The following is a 21,397-nucleotide window of genomic DNA, read 5'->3' as shown; positions in this document are numbered from 1 at the left end:
TATTTATCACTCTGCTGCCCCGCTCTCTCTCATCTCTCTCTCTTTCTCTCTTTCTCTCCTCTCTCTCTCTCTCTCTCTCTCTCTCTCTCTCTCTCTCTCTCTTCTCTCTCTCTCTCTCTCATCTCTCTCTCTCTCTCTCTCTCTCTCTCTCTCTCTCTCTCTCTCTCTCTCATCTCTCTCTCTCTCTCTCTCTCTCTCTCTCTCTCTCTCTCTCTCTCTCTCTCTCTCTCTCTATTTTAATCCATTCTGGGCGGGAACCCCTTTTGGTGTTAGCATTATGTTATGCTTTAGCTATTGAAAAAAGCAGATCTACGAGCTTGTAGGTCTGCTATTTTGAAAAATCGAAGAACGACTGACATAGAAACATAGCTTCTCTCAGAAAACTGTCAGGATGTAGAAGACATTTTAAAATCTGATCTCAGGTCAGAATGTGTTAAGCATCACTTCACTTCCATGTCTTCCAGGAGAGTCCCCACCTGTCTCTGAGTCGTCGGAGCGCGTCCTCCAGAGCCCTGCCCGCCTGGCTCTTCAGCTGCCAGATGGGCGTGGGCCGAACCAACCTGGCCATGATCCTGGCACGCTGGTCATGAACCGGCTGACGGGCGCCTCCCAGCCACAGCCACAGTACGAACGCACTATCCCGCCGTTGTTGCCAAACCTTTGCATGTCAATAGCCACTTAGAATATAATTCTATAAATCATTCACTGTTGTCTTTCTTAGTTTCTTAGTGTATGTGTGAACAGTTCTATGCTCTATATACTTTGTTGACAAATCACTGTAGAAGTTGACGCGGTTTGTCTTGTGTGTTCTTTGCAGGGTGGAGGAGACTGGGCCCAGAGCCCAAGCCACTGTTCCAGGTCATTCATTCTCTGATCAACAAGCTGACCAATGGACAGCAGCTCACAGAGGAGGTACTGTATGAACTACAGTGTCACACCTGACCTGACATCCTGGCTCCATAACAAATTAAATCTACTCTATGTTCCATTATTAAGTATGTATGTGCCGACTAGTCATCCATCGTCTCTCGTCTTCTTCCCCACCCTGGCCGGTAGGTTGACCAGGCTATCGCTCTGTGTTCCGAAATGCACAACATCAAAGAAGCCATATACGAAAACAAAAGCAAGCTGGAAGGCATTGGAGAGGACTATCAAATACAGGTCAGTGATGTTCTACGCTGGGGGGGAAACAAACGCTCTCACAGTTGAAACGAACGGAAAAAAAATGTCTGTCGCGATGCCACAGTAGTACTTTACTCCACCTGGAAGGTAACATCTGAAAAGATACTGCTGAATAAGGCTGGTGTGGTTGTGGTGTGCTGACGATGCAGTAGAGAAAGTCCATTTTCAAGCTGACCCAAGCTGCGAACAGCTCTAAGCTAATATTTGACGGTTGAATTGTACCATTCTTATGAAACTGGCACATCCGCTGGACGTCAGGTGCAGGACCGACGGGACCAACAGTGCATCAAGGCAGGATTAAAAACTGGAAGTCTGCACACTGTGACTTTGCAGAAGCTCAGTGTGCAGACTCAGCCCAGGCAAGGCTTTATCCATTAATGCTTCGACACAGGGCTCCATCTTGTGCCACCCTTATCCCTTATCCCTAAACTTATTGGCCATTTTTTTTTACTATTTTGAAAATCATTTAAAAATAGTTCAACTATAGCCGATCTACATGTTGTGAGCTTGTAGATCAGCTTGAACTATTTTAAAAGGTTTTTTTAAATTGTAAAAAAAAAAAAAAGGCAAATAAGTTTAGGGATAAGGGTTAAGGGCTGGCGCAAGATATAGCCCATAGTCTTCTTCAGAAGACCATCAATGGGCTGTGTGTGGCAGCTAAAATCTTAACAGTTTTACAATAGAAAGACAATTTGTGTACACTGGGAATGTGATTTATTTCACATCTTGTAAGGATGTTTTATGCCAAGGCATATCATGTATAGCATGTTGACGTTCGACAGAGTTCGCAGTACCCTGATTGTACAGAGTTTGTGATTGGGCTGTGATTGTGATTGTTTGTTCTCAGGGAAGCAGCACAAAAGACTACTTTCTACACAGAACCATGCAGAGCTTGGAGCGATACTTCTACTTGATCGTGTTCAATGCATATCTTCATGAACAGGTTCAAATGTTTAGTATTACTTTTTAATCATCATTATTTCTTGTTCTCCAGTACAAGTGGGTCTCAAAGTGGGTTCCCAGTGACTTGGTAGGTCTGCCTATAGCTATGAAACATTTTCAAAAATGTTTCAGAAAACAGTGAGACATTTTGAGATTCTCAACGTAAATCTTCTCTTACTGTATGTAGGTCCCTGGCACACTTTCAATTCCAGATGAGAGTACGCAGTAGTGTGGTCACAACACGACATGAAACAATTTCCTTTTCATGTCGGGGATATTTGCATGTCCCTGACATGAAGGTTTTCATTTCAACAACATTTTCAAAGTTTTTGAAAATGTTTGTGAACTACTGCTCTACTACAGTAGTTTTCAAACCTTTTTTTTTTAAATATATGTGACCGGGGACAGTGGTTTGATATACAAGGGCGCCATGGTCTGAAACTGCACACTGTAACCTTTCATATGATGTATTGCTCATTGAAATTGGGGGGGAAATGAAGAAGATATGACCATTTGAAACTTATGTATTTGAAAAGGTATTGTGCCAGGGACCCCCATCTGAATAGGTTTTGTGCCAGGGACTCCCATCTGAATAGGTTTTGTGCCAGGGACTCCCATCTGAATAGGATTTGTGCCAGGGACTCCCATCTGAATAGGTTTCGTGCCAGGGACTCCCATCTGAATAGGATTTGTACTAGGGACCCCCATCTGAATAGGTTTTGATTGATAGATAGATAGATAGAATACTTTATTGGCAGTTTAAGAAAATTAAAAAAAAAATGACATAATTAAAAAAAACGCCAAATTGACTTAGACACAAAAAAAGCCTTCGCTTGTTTCCATTGTGGTAAACATGATTGATTGAGATGCTACATTAACTACTTTTGCTGGGGACCCCCCAAAGGACCCCTGGGAAACAAATTATCTAGCATGCATATTCTACTAATGATTATGCATGTGGTTGTGTACAGTGTAAAAGCTGTCAGTTTGTTAGCGTGCGACCACTGCAGTGTAAATGAACAGTGTGTTGCGTCGTCGTGTTTCAGTATCCGCTGGCCTTCGCCTGCAACTTCAGCCAGTGGATGTGCAGCCATGCGTGGCTGTACCGTCTCCTGGCCCGCATGGACCTGTCCGAGCTGTCTGCCCCGGCCGACCTGGTCACCAAGGGAGCCCGCGTGCTGGTGAGACCACGCACGCACACACGCACCATAATATTTACAATTACAATTTAGGCATTTAGCAGACGCTCTTAATCCAGAGCGATTTACAGTAAAGCAAGGTAAACATAATGTAATACATCAAGTGCATAGAAATAGTAATCTAAGATCATAGGTAAACCAAGTAACTAACTAACATCAGTCTAAAGTAAATCTAAAAAAACAGAAAAGACGCACGCACACACGCACATGTTTGTATTACTATATTTGTGAGGACATCAACATCAAGACGGTGCACGACACATCTATTTCTAATCCCTAAACCTAATTTATATATCTAATCCTGAGGATGAAGCCTGAGCAACCGCAACGCTGCTCACCTATTTAATACATTATCTTGAACCAGCAAGTGGCAATCTATTATCTTCTACCTACAGCATACTGCCTTATTATCACCACAATCTATAATCTTCTACCTACAGTACAGTATACTGCCTTATTATCACCTACACACCTGCTTCGAACTCCTAAACCTAACTCCAACTACAACTTTTTCTAATTGTAAACTTATGCGTGTGCACACGCATGTGCGTGTACACACACACACACACACACACACACACACACACACACACACACACTCACACTCACACTCATAACTCACGCACTGGTTTTCCTTTTCCGCTCTTGATGAGGTAATGTTTTGGTCCTAAGAAGCTTTTGATTACATGTTTTTTCTGTCAAGTGAAGAGCATTTAAGCTGCCACGCTGAATGCACAGCGTGTGTGAATCTACACCGGCCGTCATGTGTCAGCTCTCTGTCTGCGCGGACTGGATTTAAAGCTCTCTGTCTCCACCACTCATTTCACTCATTTGGATTCTATGGAAGTCAGCATGTCTTCAATGGAAGCATGTTGCGCAGCGAAAATAGCCGATCTACAAGATTGTAAGTGGTAAAACTAGCAATATGTTCTGAAGCATCTTCCATAAAATCAATGGTCAAGGCTCTGTCTCTGTGTCTGCAGGTGGCTGACGAGTACTTGGCCCCAGACGTACTGAGCACAGTGAAGGACATGAAGGTTGCCAACTTCAGGAGAGTGCCCAAGATGCCCATTTATGGACTGGCCCAGCCCACGTCCGAGGTAATTCTGTCAATCAAATGATCCTGTTTGTCCTGTCAGCGCGTCAATATGGATACGGGTTCACGTTACTGATTTAGAGGGCATTTGTGCAATCGGCCTCAGGTCAAGAGCCACTAGGCACAATGGGCTCTATTTTCATCAGTGCTAAACCCCTTATGCCTAAACTTCTTTGCCTTTTTTACTAGTTTGAAAGACATTTTTTAACACCCTGAACGCCCGGCGTTATTTAATCCATTAAATCATAGCGCCCAGCGATTTTCAGCAGCAGAGCACATTTAGCGACGGACCGGATGCTATCCCGGATGTGGCTGAAGTAGCTTGATGTAGCCAAAACACTCTCGATGCGATCGACAACAACGGGAGGTATGATTAATTCTAACGCGACTAGCGACGGGACCGAGATGGGCTGTCTAACACATCATCTTTTCTTAGAATTGGACAGACTGATTTAGATCAAGAGTTATTCACGTTTTTAGATTTTCAGGCTAAAATGGGGGGGGAACATCGAAGACGTCCCACCGGAAAATAACATTGAATGTTGCGCAACAGACGATCCCAGCCTGTGGAGCGTTGCGATTGGTTTTGATATCAATAATCTCCGTCCTTGCCGCTCAGGCTGTTAATGGTTAAAATAGCCAATCTACAAGCTCACAACGTGTCAATGTAGATCGTCGGTTCAAAAATGTTTTTCAAAATGGTAAAAAAAAAAAAGGCAAAGAAGTTTAGGCATGAAAATAGAGCCCAATGTGTCCAGGATATAAACGAAGCTACATGTGGGAGGCAGAGGTGAAGTCTATTTTTTACCCCCCAAAAATCTAAGATAAATCCCCTTTTCTGGATCAGCTAACTTGAGGGCAGGCGGAAATTGTTTTCACCGCTGCCAGTTCCTGCCTGTAGTGTGTGTCGCCTAGCAACCGAGGATCATTCGGATGGTGGCGTGAAGGCGGCAATAGTGGTGTCTTTTGTAGATGCACAGTAGGCCTGTGTGTATAGTTTTGCGTTTAAACATCCATTCCTCACTGAAGGTGAGTTTATATCTAAATGAGATTTGTCAACAGGAAGTATGAGCCTCAGGAATGTTAGTCATTCTGTTTATACTTGGCAATTATAAGCACGTCCCGAGTTCTTGACATGTATACACCTCGGTGTAAACAGCCATTCCTTCCCCACAGCCATCAGATGTGCATACCTTTGGCCTGATGAGAGACTTGACACTCAAACGGAGAACAATATTTTCCCTCCCTCCCATTGAGTAATTACATGAACACCTTTTAGCAAAACAAGTCAAATAGCGGGCGTGGCTCAGCTGTGTTCCCTGATGTCATAATGATGACGTCGGACTTGCCTAAATGTGGCAGGGAGGTGCGTCTGAGGTTATGACTTCACAAAATGCACAGACACAAACATCAACACAACATGGATTTACTTGGTCTACTTGCATCATGTGCAAGAATGAAGATCGGTTCAGTGATCACATCCCGATTAAGGTCAAAATCCGCATCAGATCCTGTGTCTCATTCATTCATTCATTCATTCATTCAAACCTTTATTTATTCTCGAAAGACATTGAGCTCATCCTCATCTGCAGTGTCGTCGAGATACAAATAATACAACATTTCAAAGCAATAAACAAAAACAGAACAGAACAGTAACATTTCCTCACCGCGTGACGTAGCACGTAGGCTATGTTTAAAAACAGTTGCAGACAGAAATCAAAAATTCAAATTGACCGTATGTTTTGAGAGAACAGATCTTTAATTTAAGCTGTAGGTCATTCCACATGGTTGGGGCACTAAAAACAAAAGGCTGTTTTCCCCACCTCTGTGTTTACATTTGGGACCTTTAGTGTGAGCCAGTGACTGGAGCGTGTCCTATATGTTACAGGGTTCCAATCCAGCAGAGCTTTAATATACAACGGTTTAAAGATAAACAGATACCAATGTTTATTTTGCCTGTCGGACAAGGAGGGCCAAAGCACTCTGTCATATAGGATGCAGTGATGAGTTCTGTAAGGTTTACCAGATATAAATCGCAAAGCAGAATGATAAACTGCATCCAAGGGCTTGAGGTGAGACATGACCTTAATGTCTCAATAGAAGTGCAGGGAGGCAAAATACAACCACACCAATTGTATACGTTTTGTGTTGTATTAACATACCCTACCATACAGCTTGGACAGAATCACTGAAAACACGCAATTGGCGTTCAGGGTTGTCCATGACAGGCACAGTGATTAAAACCTAAGACCAGATTCTACTAATTTCAGAAAAACCTATGTTTCTATGTCAGTGGTTCTCAAACTATTTCATGCCAATTATACATAATTTGCCACCGAACCCCATCTGAAAATATGTTGTTTCCAGGACCCCAGAATCAAATATTTGAGTTAAAAACGTTCGCTGCGAAATAATATTTATGCAAAGATTTGCACACCCTTTCCTGATCTTCCAAGGTCATAGCACGACACCACGAGTGCAGCGCTATGAGCTTGTAGATCTGCTATTTTTCAACAGGTAAAGTTTAAAATAATGGTTAAAGTGGTTAAAAGCTAAGGTGACAGATGCGTTACAGGTCTTACTGTGCTAAATGTAATTTTTTGGTTTTTCCAGGCGACGGCTGTAGTGTTGGCCCCACCTTGACGTTATATTTGTGGGGTGTTTTGCAGGCGACGGCTGCAGTGCTGGCTCACCTGACGGACGAGAAGCGGAACCACGGCCACGTGTTGTGGGTCAACCTCCAGGACGAGCTGGTACTGGAGGCCAACGGCCAGGTGTTCACCCCCAGAGAACCCTGGAGTCTGGAGAGACACATCCCTGTGCCCACCTCCGACCCCGTGGTCATAGAGGTAAACATTTAAACCCTGGTGTCTGGAGAGACACATCCCTGACGTTACAACTTATGTAACGTAGTATTTCATGTAGACACACCATGTGTTGTCCTTGCTTACTGTTAATCGCTGTGGATTAAGAGCGTCTGCTAAATGCCTAAATTGTGGTAACGTTCCTGCCTCTGCTCGGCCTGTTCAGAAGCTGGAGCTGTCCCTTAAGGAGGAGACGGTGGGCTGTGGGAAGTGGCTGGAGGTCACTCTGTAACGCTCCTGCCTCTTCTCTTCTCGTCCTGTTTTAGAAGCTGAAGGTCACTCTGTAACGCTCCTGCCTCTTCTCTTCTCGTCCTGTTTAGAAGGTCACTCTGTAACGCTCCTGCCTCTTCTCTTCTCGTCCTGTTTAGAAGGTCACTCTGTAATGCTCCGGCCCTCTTCTCGTCCTGTTTTAGAAGCTGGAGCTGTCCCTTAAGGAGGAGGTACTGGGCTGTGGGAAGTGGCTGGAGGTCACTCTGGAGCAGGAGAAGCAGATGAGGATGTTTAAGAGCTGCGTGAGCGTGCAGGAGGTGTTCGCCCAGCAGGGGGCGATCTACCAGGGTCTGCAGTACAGACGCATCCCTCTGCCCGACTGCAGTGGGCCCACAGAGGAGGTACGCACGCACGCACACACACACACACACACACACACACACACACACACACACACACACACACACACACACAAGGAGACTACAACAGGGGAGAGCTGCGAGCCAGGCCCTCAATAAAGGAGGCAGGCATATAGCCTGTAACAGCATCAAGTTAATTCCTGTTTTATTGTTTTCTTAAAAGTTTAGCCAGCAAGTGTTTTTTTTGTTTCTTATTCTTGGAACGTTTACTTTGGCCAGTATCATTTATGTTTGTATTGTCTCCGACTTGCACTGATTCATGCACCTTTTGAGGTCAATAAAATGCCTGACTAGTCAAGTCAAGTCAAGTCACCTTTATTTATATAGCACGTTTAAAAACAACAGAAGTTGACCCAAAGTGCTTTCCATATAAACATTACATCATAAAATACAAAATTAAAATAAACGTTTAGCAATACTTATATTGCTAAAAATACAATATAACAACATTTTAAAGAACATGAAACAACAAAAGAGCCTACTAATTACAAAAAGGACATGACTAGGAGCTGAAGGCAATGGAGAAAAGGTGAGTTTTTAGGGAGGATTTAAAACTGTCGATGGTTGGGCGCCCTCTAGTGGCATATAGTGTCAATTACAATTACCAAGCATTCTCACAATAACAAGCAAAGTCTTGAACTATAGCTGAACTATCATTGGATTTAGTCAACACTAAAACTGAAACTTTTCAGATGAAAAACAAAATAAGAATTTTCTCTCAAAATGAACACTGATCCTAGGGCGTGGCCCTCGGGCGACGACCACAAATTCACAGACATAACGGCATTCTCGAAATCCTTTCTAACACTCACAATACGTCGCAACTCGCAAGCTTATATACGCTGCTCTTTTAACTATAAAATACTATAAAAATAAACATTTCAACAGGGCTTTGTACTACTGTGCAGTGCTCGGGCCATAATAATTGTTACCGGTAATCGTAATCACAGCAAAAGTTTTAAATAGGATTTTGTCTTCGCTAGAATTGACTTTGCCTTGAATTTGATGTTATGTTTTTTAGCTTTTCTTGTTCTTTATAGAGGGTATGCGCATGCATAAAGTGAGTGGCAAATCGAGTGGAAAAGTGAGTTTAGCGGCGTTTATTGTAATTTAACGCAATCAGATAGGACTTTTCTGTTTGGATGTATGGGCTGTCAAAGCCAGAAAGTAGTTTTTTGACACAATAGGCGGTTGCGCATAACTTCCGGGTACGATGATCGATGTATACCCTCTATTTGTTCTGTAAAGCACTTTGCGCTGCATTCTTTGTCATGAAAGCTGCTCTATGAGTCTATAAATAAAGTGTATTGTTATTAGTATATTGATTTGAAGCTATATCGCCCTAAGCCTTTGGGTGTGTTGTAGTTATATGTGAGGAGATGCGTTTGTCTTTTTTTCCTGTGTTGATTTCGTCAACAAATTAAAAACTAGACTAAAATGTTAGGGAGGGAGAAGAGAAGAGAGGAGAGAGGATTTTATGTTTGTGAGCTTGTAGATCGGCTACTTTCAGCATGCAACAAAGTGTAAAACCTGCCTTTACGACGCCACAAAGTCCCGCCCCAAAAATAAATTTTTGTCGACAAAATCGACTGTAGATTTAGCCGACTAAAATCGTATATTTTGTCGACTAAAACTAGACTTTAGTTTACGACTAAAGCTAAATAAATAAAAATGCAGACAAAATCAACACAGCTTTTTTTCCCCCCACCCCCCTCCCCACGTGCCTCAGGACTTTGACAAGCTGATGGACGCCATGAAGGGAGCGTTGGCCGAAGACCCGCGCTCCGCCTTCGTCTTCAACTGCTCCAATGGCAAGGGCCGCACCACCACCGCCATGGTCACTGCTGTCCTCACGCTGTGGCACTTTAACGTACGTACTGTACAGTATGTCCACATGGTCACTGCTGTCCTCACGCTGTGGCACTTTAACGTACGTATTATATCCACATGGATGGTCACTGCTGTCCTCAGTTTGTAACCTACCGGTATTCAGGACGGGAACCCCTTTTGGTGTTTTAAAGCATTATGTTATACTTTAACTGTTCAGAAGCTGGAGCTTCGCAGATCTACAAGCGCATAGTTGCGGCACCGAGTGCCAGCTACGAGCTTGTAGATCTGAAAACTGCGGGCGCATATCTTTGAATATACTGTACATATTCTTTCACAACAAACGTTTTTAACTCATGTTTGCTTCTGGGGGTCAGATCATTCTCTGGGTCCTTGACATGAAAAAGTTTGAGAACTACTTTTTCAGAAAAAGATTTAGAAGACATTTTGTAGGCCGCGGTTATCGCCTATCCAAAAACGCTTTGTATTGGAATTGAGCTCAGATTGAGGTTTTCATACAAAACATCCATGTTTTCAGAGATCAATAAAAGTGTGGGACTATTTCCAGTGCTTCTGATGAAAAGGAAAGTATGCTAAAACCTTGGCGGTCTGAGCCACCACTAGATGGTGCTGTTGTGCAGGGAATGTTAATGGTTTAAATGTCCAGGAAGTGTTTGTGAAGGGATGTTTTCTCTCTCCATGCAGGGTTTTCCTGAGTTTGGGGACGATGAGATAGTGAGCGTTCCAGATGCCAAGTACACAAAGGGAGAATTTGAGGTAATTATGCCAACTTTATGGCTGTTAACACATTTCATCAAAGCCAACCATTGACTGCCAAGCGCGGAATATTTCTCCATATGGTCTTTTCAGTGGTTTACAATAGATGGCGCTCTTCGCCAACATATGAATAGGTTGCTAGGAGACAGATACAACCAAAACCGGAAGTGAAAGTTCCTGAAACCTAATGGAGACCTGTGCTCCGAGGAGCACTTTGTCTAGTTTTACTTCTACTCCACTACATCTCAGTGGAAGCTTGTGAGCTAATACCTGAAATGTATATAGGTAACTAGTACCGGTAACTAAAGTTTTCAAATGATTGTAGTGGAGTATACTAAAGGAAAAATACTGGAAACTGGATACTCCAGTAAAGTAAAAAATTATAATACTTAAAATTTGTACTACCTGGGAGCTGGGACGCATCTGTGTGACTGTCACCTTTGCTTTTAACCATTTTAACCATTATTTTAAACTTTAGCTATTGAAAAATAGCAGATCTACAAGCTCATAGCGTGGCACAGAGTGCTATGCTATGAGCTTGTAGATTAGCTATTTTTGAGAAATCGTGAAAATGCGTCTTTGAATATAATAATTCTTTCACAGCAAGCATTTTTAACTCAAATCATTGCTTCTGGGGGGTCCCAGAGGGGGGGGGGGTGTCTCTGTGGGGTTGTCTCTGTGGGGGGGTCCCTGGGACAGAATATTTTAACAGCACCACACCACTGATACGTTTTTTCCAGAAAACTGAGGATTTAGAAGTCTTTTGTAGAATCTGGTCTCAGGTCTTCATGGGTTAAGTACAGTAAATGTTGAATGCATTTATATAGCACATTTATCCAAGGCGCTTTACAGAGATTGTGCATTACATTTACCCATTCACATACACACACACAATCACATTCGCACACCGATTCCGGAGGAAACCATGCATTGCAAGGCACCAACCTGCACATCGGGAGCAATTAGGGGTTCAGAGTCTTGCTCAAGGACACTTCGACACTAACTCTTGGGGAGCCCGGGTTCGAAGCGAAACTGGGAACCTTTCGGTTGCCATCCGGTCACTCTACCCCTGAGACACTGCCGCTCCATGTACTCGCAGTACTTAAAGTAAATGTACTAAGTAACTTTTACACCACTGCGTGCGTGCAGGTGGTGATGCGGCTGGTGCGCCTGCTTCCCGACGGCCACCGGATGAAGAGGGAGGTGGACATGGCTCTGGACGCCGTGAGCGAGACCATGACGCCAATGCACTACCACCTGAGAGAGATCATCATCTGCACATACAGACAGGTAGGAACTACATTACCCACCATGCACTACCACCTGAGAGAGATCATCATCTGCACATACAGACAGGTAGGAACTACATTACCCACCATGCACTACCACCTGAGAGAGATCATCATCTGCACATACAGACAGGTAGAAACTACATTACCCACCATGCACTACCACCTGAGAGAGGTCATCATCTGCACATACAGACGGGTAGGACAACAACAACCACATCTGGGAAGTGGGAACACATTCATGACCAGCAGAGTGGCCTTGTGGTTAGAGTGTCCTCCCTGAGACTGGGAGGTCGGGGTTCGATCCCCGGCCGGGTCATACCAAAGACTGTGAAAGAATGGGACCCATTATTACTGAGTCCAGAGTTGGATTTGGGCTGGTTAGATCAACTACAAATGATCCCTGAGCGCTGCGAGAGATGGGGTCAAATGCGGAGAACAAATCTTCCATACAGCAATATATGTGACAAAGAGTAGGACTTTAACATTCGATAAAGGAAACATGGGGGGTAATTTTTCCCCCTTTGTTTTTGCCTCTGGGGAAAACCACCACATCCTTTTTCTTGTGTAGAAACAGGAACGCTACATGTGTGGTGCTGACAGATTCTGTCTTGAGAGATTATACCACGGCTGAGTGGTTAGTGAGCCTGCCCTACGTGGCAGCTAGAGGCCCTGGCCTGGTTGTCGCAGGTTTGAGTCCAGGCCAGTAATGTGTCCATGTGTCCCTGAGCAAGACTCCTCACCCCTAATTGACCCAAGTCATTGTGTGTGTGTGTGCGTGCGTGCGCGTTGAAAACCCAGTTTTGATTGATTGATTGAAATCTTTATTAACAGTTTGTAGAATTTACAGTACATTTTAAGCACAAACTCAATACAAAGACTGTCAACTGTGAGTGGACGACCCAATTAAGCATTACACTTGTTTACAACAGGGTCCACATTGTTCAATTCATCAAAACATTTAAGGACATACAAACATTTAGAGACATACAAATAGACATTTCTCTGTAGGTAAAGAACAGAACAGGAATTCATCATATGGGAAGCAAAAAAGGGAAAATATACAATATACAGTGAGGGAAAATGGGGTGGGGGGGTGGGGGGGATTCAGATTTTACAGAGGCCAGTTTCGAATTGCAGCCGTCCGTAGGTGCCCTTTGAGAGCGGTTTTGAAGGAGTCAAGGGATTCACATGTCTTAATGACTGTTGGTAGGGCGTTCCACATTTTGGTGGCATAGGAGCGAAAAGAATTTAGTCCCTTGTTTGTGCCGAATCTGGGTTGTACATGGTTTGTTGCACTCCCTCTGGTGTTGTGGGTGTGGACTTCGTTTACATTAAGGAAGTATTTAGACAGGTACATGGGTATCTTGGTGGTGTATCGAATCTTGTGGACCAGACCCATTGCAAGTGACATAGAGATGCATAGTAGTTTACTTTGCAATGCAGGCCTGCCTTGGCTACAGTTCCACATGCGCCCCATAGAGAGCAGCAATAACTTGCTTCTGTATTTTGCAGACAGTGCTGAGACTTTGGGGACACGTGAATCAAACTATAATTAAGGTACTGATCTAAATTAATCAAACTATAATTAAGGCACTGATCTAAACGATTGCTGCAAGTTGCTTTTGGCAAAAGAACGCTAAAGGTGCAACACAATTATTATGATGTATTTATTAGTATTATTATTATAAATCCCATTCAAGTGGGCAGTGAATATTTTGAAATGGAAAACAGCGGAGCAGTGGTGGAAAAAGTACCCAATTGTTTTACTTCAGTAAAAGTATCTACTGAAATGTAGAACTACTCCGTTACAAGTCAAAGTGGGAAATTCAAGATGCACTTGGGGTAAAAGTGCAAACGTTTGGCATAAAAATGTACTTAAAGTACCAAAAGTAAGAAAGTACTCACTATGCAGAAATGTCTCATTTAAGTTTTCAAATGCATTACAATCTTTTGAAAATAGACGATCTACAAGCTCACAATGCGTCCTGATGCAATTATTGCGGGTATTTCCAAATGAATGACCAAAATGTATATAGGACTGTGTTTAATCTATGTTGTTTGTAATAATGATCAAAGCAACTAGCAACTAGTTTTCAAATAAATGTAGTGGAGTTAAAGTACAATATCATTTGCCTCTGAGATTTTGTGTGGAAAAGTATTAGAAATTGGAAATATACTCAAGTAAAGTACAAATACCGTAGTTACTTTCCACCACTGAGATAGAGGATGGAACAACATTGATTGCTTGTGGGATTTTGAGAATTCACTTTTCCAGTGGAGTCTTGTAAACACACTGGCACTCATGGTACACTGAACAGTGAATGGTGTATAGTATTAGGGGGCTTGATTCAGACGGCTTCCTTTGTAATGGTTATGACAGAATTGGAAGAAAAGCCACATATTTCCCCATCTGGGTCCTGATAGAGAGAACCCACGTCTGACATCACTGCACCGCTAGAGTGCACTGGGTTCCCAAGCACTGGGTCGGCACCCATTTGTGGGTCGCAGGCCCCTATTTTAATGGGTCCCTACTCCCTACAGTAGATTATAATTTTTTCGTTTCCTACATTTTGTTTTTAATTATTATTATTACAAAACGTGACCCGAAAGAATAAGGTCACGAATACAAGCGGTCGAAATGAGTTTTCTTTGACGTGTGGCTGGCATCTCCCTTAGGGATGGGGTGAGAAGTTCAGTCACGCGAGAAAGACTCCAAGCTGCTTCTTCGCTTGGAAAGGAGCCAGCCTAGGTGGTTCGGGCATCTGGTTAGGATGCCTCTCGGCGTCTCCCTAGGGAGGTCCTCGAGGCACGTCCCACTGGGAGGAGACCCCGGGGCAGAGCAAGGCGCAGTTCGAGGAATCACATCGACTCACTGGCCTTGGAGCACCTCTGGATCCCCCAGGAGGAAGTTACTAATGCCCTGTGACCCAACTACGGATAAGCGGTTATAGATGGATGGATAGATGCGTATTACAAAACCTTTTCAAACCCCCGATGAGAGGGTTCCACACGATTTTTACTCGCAATCCATAATTACAAAAAAATCAGGTCTCGACATTGAACGCTCCACATGTCCCAGGCTCTGTTCCCTTCTGGCTCCAAAACTATGGAATGAACTTCCCATTGCAATCAGAACTGCAGACTCACTCCCAATCTTCCGCCATAGTCTGAATAGTCACATCTGAGCCCTCAGCACTTGACATAGCACTTGCCCTCGGTGACCGTACAGGCGTACGCAAAGGCTAAAATTATGTAATTTTGATTGATTACATAGCATATTATGTAGACAGAGCATTCTATAGTGTATAGTACTAATAATTGTACGGATATTCTACTGTTGGCTTACTTCTGATCCTGATGTATTACCATGTGTTGTTCTTGCTTACTGTAAGTCGCTCTGGAAAATGTCTGCTAAATGCCTAAATTGTAATTGTTTGGGAACACCTAACTGCCACGATACCTTTTGCTCTGTTTTAGCCATTTGTAACGACAGACCAGTGTGCGTGCGTGCGTGCGTGCGTGCGTGCGCAGCCTAGCCTTACACGACACGGGCTGGAGGTACGCAGCCCCGTCTCCACAATATCAATGGAGCTCATTGTCCTGAGAGCAGCTCTGTCTTTCTGCCTTATTTCCTCTCGCCTCTCTCTCTCCTCTCTCCGGCTCTCCCCCTTAAGCTGCATTCACACTGGCAGCTACAAAGACGCCGGCCGGCTACCGTTCTTTTTTCAATGGAAGCCAGCGTCATGAAGATAAAAAAGATACAGCAGACGTTAGTAGCTGCTACAAAAGCTACAAAGCTGTACAAAAAGGTTGAGTTGGCATCAACTTCGGTGACAAAGCTACTAAACTAAACTAAACTAAAACTACAAATATTATGCTGTGTAGCTTTGTATCTCTGTATCGGCATGTGTGGACGCACCATTTAGCCACATAAAAAAAAAAAAAAAGGCTTTCTGAAAAACCTATGTTTCTATCTCAGTGGTGCTCAACCTTTTTCATGTCAAGGACCCCCAGAATTTTCTGTATTTGGCCGCATCTGAAAATATGTTGTTCCAGGGACCCCCCCAGAAGCAAAGTTTTTAGTTAAAAACGTTCGCTATGAAAGAATATATATTCAAAGATTTGAGCCATGATTTTTCTAAAATAGCAGATCTACAAGCTCTACAAGCTATTTTTCAATAGCTAAAGTATTACATAATGCTTAAAACACCAAAAGGGATTCCCGTCCTGTTCTAATCTAAATCCTTAAGAGTTGTATGGAGAACCTATGTTGACATAGCTATAGCTTTAGCGGGGTATTAATACCCATCCAACGCAGCCTTGCCATACTTTACTGTCTTACTGGTGGTCTCGGTCTTCATACTAAGCAGCTCCATGATTATGGGACCATGAGATGGGTTGAAGAAACGCTCCAGCATCCACGACATGCTGGCTGCCAATGGCTACACTACAGTTATGTGCTGTTACATAAGGCCTGATAAGACCCTAGATGGCATTGGCCAAGGCTGGCTTCTTCCTAGCTTCCCAAAGCGAGAGATAAAGCTGCGTAGTTCATATCGTCACTGTCGGGCTAGAAACCTCTCATCTCCATATTAATCCAACTTTTTTTCCCCCAGAAAATGAATGCTCAACTTCAGTGGTTCTCAAACTTTTTCATGTCAACCCCCAAATGAACACCATTTTAAGTGATGTGCCAGGCAGGGACAGCCCAATAACAACAGGTTTTCACGGCTCTAGCAGTGATTCTCATTTTCTAAACCATTTTTATTTCAAGGAGGACCCCCAGTTTGACATGCATTGGGCTACGGAGTCCCATTTAATGGCATGTCTATCTCCGGGACCCCATTTTAAAATCAATCGTTACTTTAACTCTGAGACTCTGAGAGTGTACAAATGGAGTCGGTTCCTAACTATCTTATTATTTAGTTCGGGACCCTCTGGAACTCCCTCAAGGACCCCTGGGGGTCCCCGGACCCCACTTTGAGAACCAGTGGCCTACTTGATCATACTACAGCGTCACACAAAAGCGACAAAAGTATAGCAGATCCACAGGCGACGCGTTTCAAACTTGTAGATCTGTCACTTTTTGAATTTGAATAAACTGTTTTTGGACTTTTTTGGGTTTCCACCCCGACCAGAGACGACAATGTGATGGCTAACTCCAGTTCATCACATTTTTGTAGCACACTATGACCAGTATCAATACAGACATAGCGATCTACTTATTTCTCTCTCTCTCGCTCTCTCAACTCAATTCAATTAAAGGTATATTCAGTGATTTCACTCAAAAAACCTTAGGTTTAGTTTTTGGCTGGGACCTAAGCCTTTCATCCAATCAGGATAGAGAGCCAAAAACGAAACCTAAGGTTTTTTGACCCCCAGGGGTTAACTTGCGACAGGGAGGAACTCCTTATATGGCCAGCACACTCTATAGTAGAGAGGATTATCACAACAAAACAAAAAAATAAGTGATATTTGAATTAAGTGAAATCACTGAATATACCTTTAAATTCAATTCAATTCAATTCAATTCAATTCGAAGGGCTTTATTGGCATGAGAGAAGTCTATTGACGTTTCTTTTGATGGCATAGAAGGCCCTTCTTGCCTTGTCTCTCAGGTCCTTTACAACTTGGTTGAAGTTCCCGCTGCTGCTGATGTTTAGGCCGAGGTAGGTATTTTTTTTTTTTTTTTTTTCTAATGGGATTATATTTAGGAAGAATTGATGGTTTTGGCGTCTGGGAGAATTTGTGTAGGAGATCAAGTTGCTGCTGTGGTCCTTCCTTGGTTGGAGACGGCAGCAGCAGGTCATCTGCCAAAAGTAAGCATTTGATTTTTGTCTTTGCCAAGGGGATGCCTGGAGCTCTCTCTCTTGTCTCTCTCTCTCTCTCTCTCTCTGTCTCTGTCTCTGTCTCTGTCTCTGTCTCTGTCTCTGTCTCTGTCTCTGTCTCTGTCTCTGTCTCTGTCTCTGTCTCTGTCTCTGTCTCTGTCTCTGTCTCTGTCTCTCTGTCTCTGTCTCTGTCTCTGTCTCTCTCTGTCTCTCTCTGTCTCTCTCTCTGTCTCTCTCTCTCTCTCTCTCTCTCTCTCTCTCTCTCTCTCTCTCTCTCTCTCTCTGCCATGTCCGCTTATTTTAAGCGACGTTGGGCTTGGTTTTCCTGTAAGGTTGCTTGTAAATATTGCAAGTTGCGGATTTGTGTTCTTAAAGTGAAAGTGAAACGTATACATACAGTACAACAACCTTCTAATGGCGTTTAATGGGAAAAGGATCACCCAATCTAGTGCTAGAAGCGACCTTTTTTTTGTAAATTTGGAAAGTGAAAGTGTCTGTGTCCGTATTGAGCCAATAAAAAAAGGGAGAGGAGAAAGTTGTGTGTGACCCCTCACTCCCACTCTTCCCCTCATGTAGCCCCGTTACCCCCCCATCCACCCCCTCCACTACCCCCCTCCTCCTCCCCGACGGACGATGGTTGGAAAATGTTTCTTTGATAGAGAGAAAAATGTATTTACACTGGGACCTGAACCAGGGTACGTTCCCAGAGGGGACAGTTTTTTGGGGTGGGTAGATTGGCTGTTTTGCTACTTTTGACATAGAGTTGTAGAGCATTGGTTGGATTTCGACCATTGGTCCCAGCTAAATGATGGACCCTTATAGATCTTTAAAGGACCACTTCAGCACTTTTCAACCTATCTTCATATAATAGGTCCTCACTAATAATCTTGAAGAAATGGCAATTTTTTTCCCTACTCTGTCTGTGTCTCATAGGAGGGCTGTGGGCAGTTCAAAAACCGTCTTCCAGTGACATCATCAATGGGGAATACAAGCTAATAAAAACTACAGGCTTTCTAGTCCTGAAAAGTTGCAATGCGAAAATGGAAGCCATCGTTCTCACGATAATGAAAATCTAAACATTTTTGTAAAATAATCTTGTTTAAAAAATAATCTGCCTAATGATGATGTCACTGGAAGACGGTTTCTAAACTGCCCACAACCCTCCTATGAGACACAGACTGAGTAGAAAAGAATCGTGCCATTTTATCATGATTATTAGTGAGGACCTATTATATGAAGATAGGTTGAAAAGTGGTGAAGTGGTCCTTTAACTCTTTGAGAGTGTAAAATGAAACCAAATGGACCCGTATGGGTTAAATTATGTTAAACATCTGCATTACTTAATTTTAAAGATGTCTACACAATTTTCCAGGTGGTCCCCAGCTAAATGATGGTAACCTAATGGACCCTTACAGTATAGATCTTTAACTCTGGAGAGTGTAAAATGAAACCATATGGACCCGGAAGGGTCCATTTCAAGAAGTCTACACAATTAGAGAATGTAGAATGATTGCTATCTTGGTCAACATTTGCTTGTTATCTCTCCTATAATGGTACCAACATCAATATGGAATTGTGGACAAGCTTTGTCCAAGTCCAACAATAACATAATATAATTTAGTTTTGCGTCTGAGAGGCTAAATCTCAGCAAACGGTGGTCCGTGGCTCAATTGCCGGGATAAATAATGGGCCTTGATATGAAAATGGTTGAAAAGCACCGCTGTAGAGTGTGTAGATCAGCCATTTTGGAGTAGCCGAAGAAGGTTTAAAGGGATTATAAACTTTTCCTTATTTTGCTCGGGGGGGGGGCAGGGGGGAAGACCCCTGGTGGTGGTGACCGCACTTTCTGAAACCACCTCTGCATAAACCCCCTCCCTCCTCCCTGGTCGCTGTTTGCTTCTCCCCACCTCAGAAACCCCCCCCCCCCCCCCCCCCTTCTCGTTGGTTCAAATCCCAGTTGTTGCACCGGGAACCCCCAGAGGAACAAAAAAAATATCTTAAAAACATTAACGGGACCGCCGAAACATTATCTGTATCGACAATGTCATTATTACAGCTCCTGTCTGTTTTGAATGTGACCCAAATAATTTAAATAATTTAAATAATAATAACATTAATATCTTTCGTTATACCCTCGTACTGGCTCAGAATATTTACTGTCACGACACATGTACGTATTTTTCCCTCTGGACACACACACACACACACACACACACACACACACACACGTGCACACACGCACACGCACACACACACACAAAGCGAAGCGACTGTGCTGCTGGCTGGCGTGCACGAAGGTGAATCATGCCGTGTGTATGCGTGTCCGCGAGAAAGGCCCTCACGGTTTGGACGGGGCAGTGGAAAAATATTTTCAGAAAGCGGAGAATGCAGTGAGCAAGGTTTTTACTGAGAGGGGGGAGTAAGGCAGCGAGCAGGGTCTCAAACTGGGGTCCGGGGTGTTCCGGGAGCCCCCCCCCCCCCACACCAGTTAAATGGGGTACATTTAGTTCCATGTGTACGCCCTGAGTTATGGATGGTCTGTGGCCCTAATGCATGCCAAACTGGGGGTCCTTGATTTGAAGTCGTTTTCGAGCAGTGGTTCTCAACCAGTGGTCCCGGGGAGCACAAACTGGTCCTTGAGGGGTTTCCGGGTGGTCCCCCCATGCAGCTAAATAACGGAGAGAGTTGGTATAACCAACGATAGGTCGATTTTGGTTATAAAGCAGTGGTCCTCAACCTTTTCAGGCTGAGCCCCTAAAATTATAAATAGGGACCCCCCCCACCCTGACAAGCACTTTGAATTGTAGTAGTTGAAGAATTGCATTTAGTTTGACTCGGTTTCACAGATGAAAATTGTGAAAATCACAGATGAAAATTGTGAAAATGAGCAGGTAGATTTTCACAACGTTTGCCTCTTATGTAACTGTAAATTTGACCTTTTGCCTTTATTTTAATTTATTTATGGAGGGACAGACAGTAGGCTGACAGAAAATGGGGAGAGAGATTGGGGGGGGGTGACATGCAGTAAAGGCCGTCGGGATCGGGAGTCGAACCCACGGCACACTGCCAGACTGGATTACCAGCCAAGGTGCCTGGACCGCTGAGCCACGGCCCAGGCCAAATTTGACCAGTTTTTATAGTATAGTTTTGATGCAGCATTCTTTTTGTCAGGTATTAAAAAAGGTATTAAAAGTCCTTAAATTCTCACTTCACTGTCTACAGGGGACCCCCTAAAAATCATGTGGGGGACCCTGCCCTGGGGGTCCCGACCCACAGGTTGAGAACCACTGAGATACAAGCGGGGGGGTGGGGGGGGGGGGGGGTACGTCCTTGGAACATGCACGGCACCAGGGGGAGGAATGGATGGCGAGCCAAAGGCCAGGGTCGGGAGGGTTTAGACGAGAGAGGCCCGAGGATGAGACGACCACAACATACTGGCAGACCTTTGCTTTATTTTCATTGAACCGAAGAAAAAACTAACAATGTACCGTGTGGGTAAAGAATGGAAGACATGAGAGAGACGGACATGCTGAATAGGGCCAGTAATAAGTATACTGTATGTGGCCGCTGCCAGGAGGAAGCCCTTGTACTGTACTATAGAACCGTGGCGGGTCTCATGTCTTAACGCCACACGTCTGTGTTGCAGTGCGGTCCGAGTGAGGCACACAGACACAGCGTACATTTAGAACAGGGGTGGGCAACTTTGAAGATGGAGAGCGCCGCTATAGTTCCACACTCACTCCAGAGGGCCACTATAGTTC

At 43.8% G+C, this 21,397-nt stretch overlaps 1 protein-coding gene across 1 annotated transcript in view; it reads left to right on the top strand.

The window, feature by feature from the left end:
- pald1a (phosphatase domain containing paladin 1a) overlaps positions 1-21,397 on the top strand; it is a 92,547-nt gene that overhangs the window by 23,772 nt on the left and 47,378 nt on the right. Inside the window, 13 exon segments of the mRNA XM_083787918.1 lie at positions 465-570; positions 573-624; positions 818-826; positions 828-912; positions 1,057-1,161; positions 2,030-2,125; positions 3,171-3,305; positions 4,307-4,423; positions 7,089-7,268; positions 7,697-7,894; positions 9,642-9,782; positions 10,445-10,516; positions 11,666-11,806. Coding sequence (XP_083644044.1) covers positions 465-570; positions 573-624; positions 818-826; positions 828-912; positions 1,057-1,161; positions 2,030-2,125; positions 3,171-3,305; positions 4,307-4,423; positions 7,089-7,268; positions 7,697-7,894; positions 9,642-9,782; positions 10,445-10,516; positions 11,666-11,806 — 1,437 coding nt within the window.

This window comes from Protomyctophum parallelum (assembly GCF_964188405.1).
Source record: "Protomyctophum parallelum genome assembly, chromosome: 17".
Lineage (NCBI taxonomy): Eukaryota > Metazoa > Chordata > Actinopteri > Myctophiformes > Myctophidae > Protomyctophum > Protomyctophum parallelum.
The sequence above is the reverse complement of the archived record's forward strand: the minus strand, read 5'-3'. Positions and strand labels throughout refer to the sequence as shown.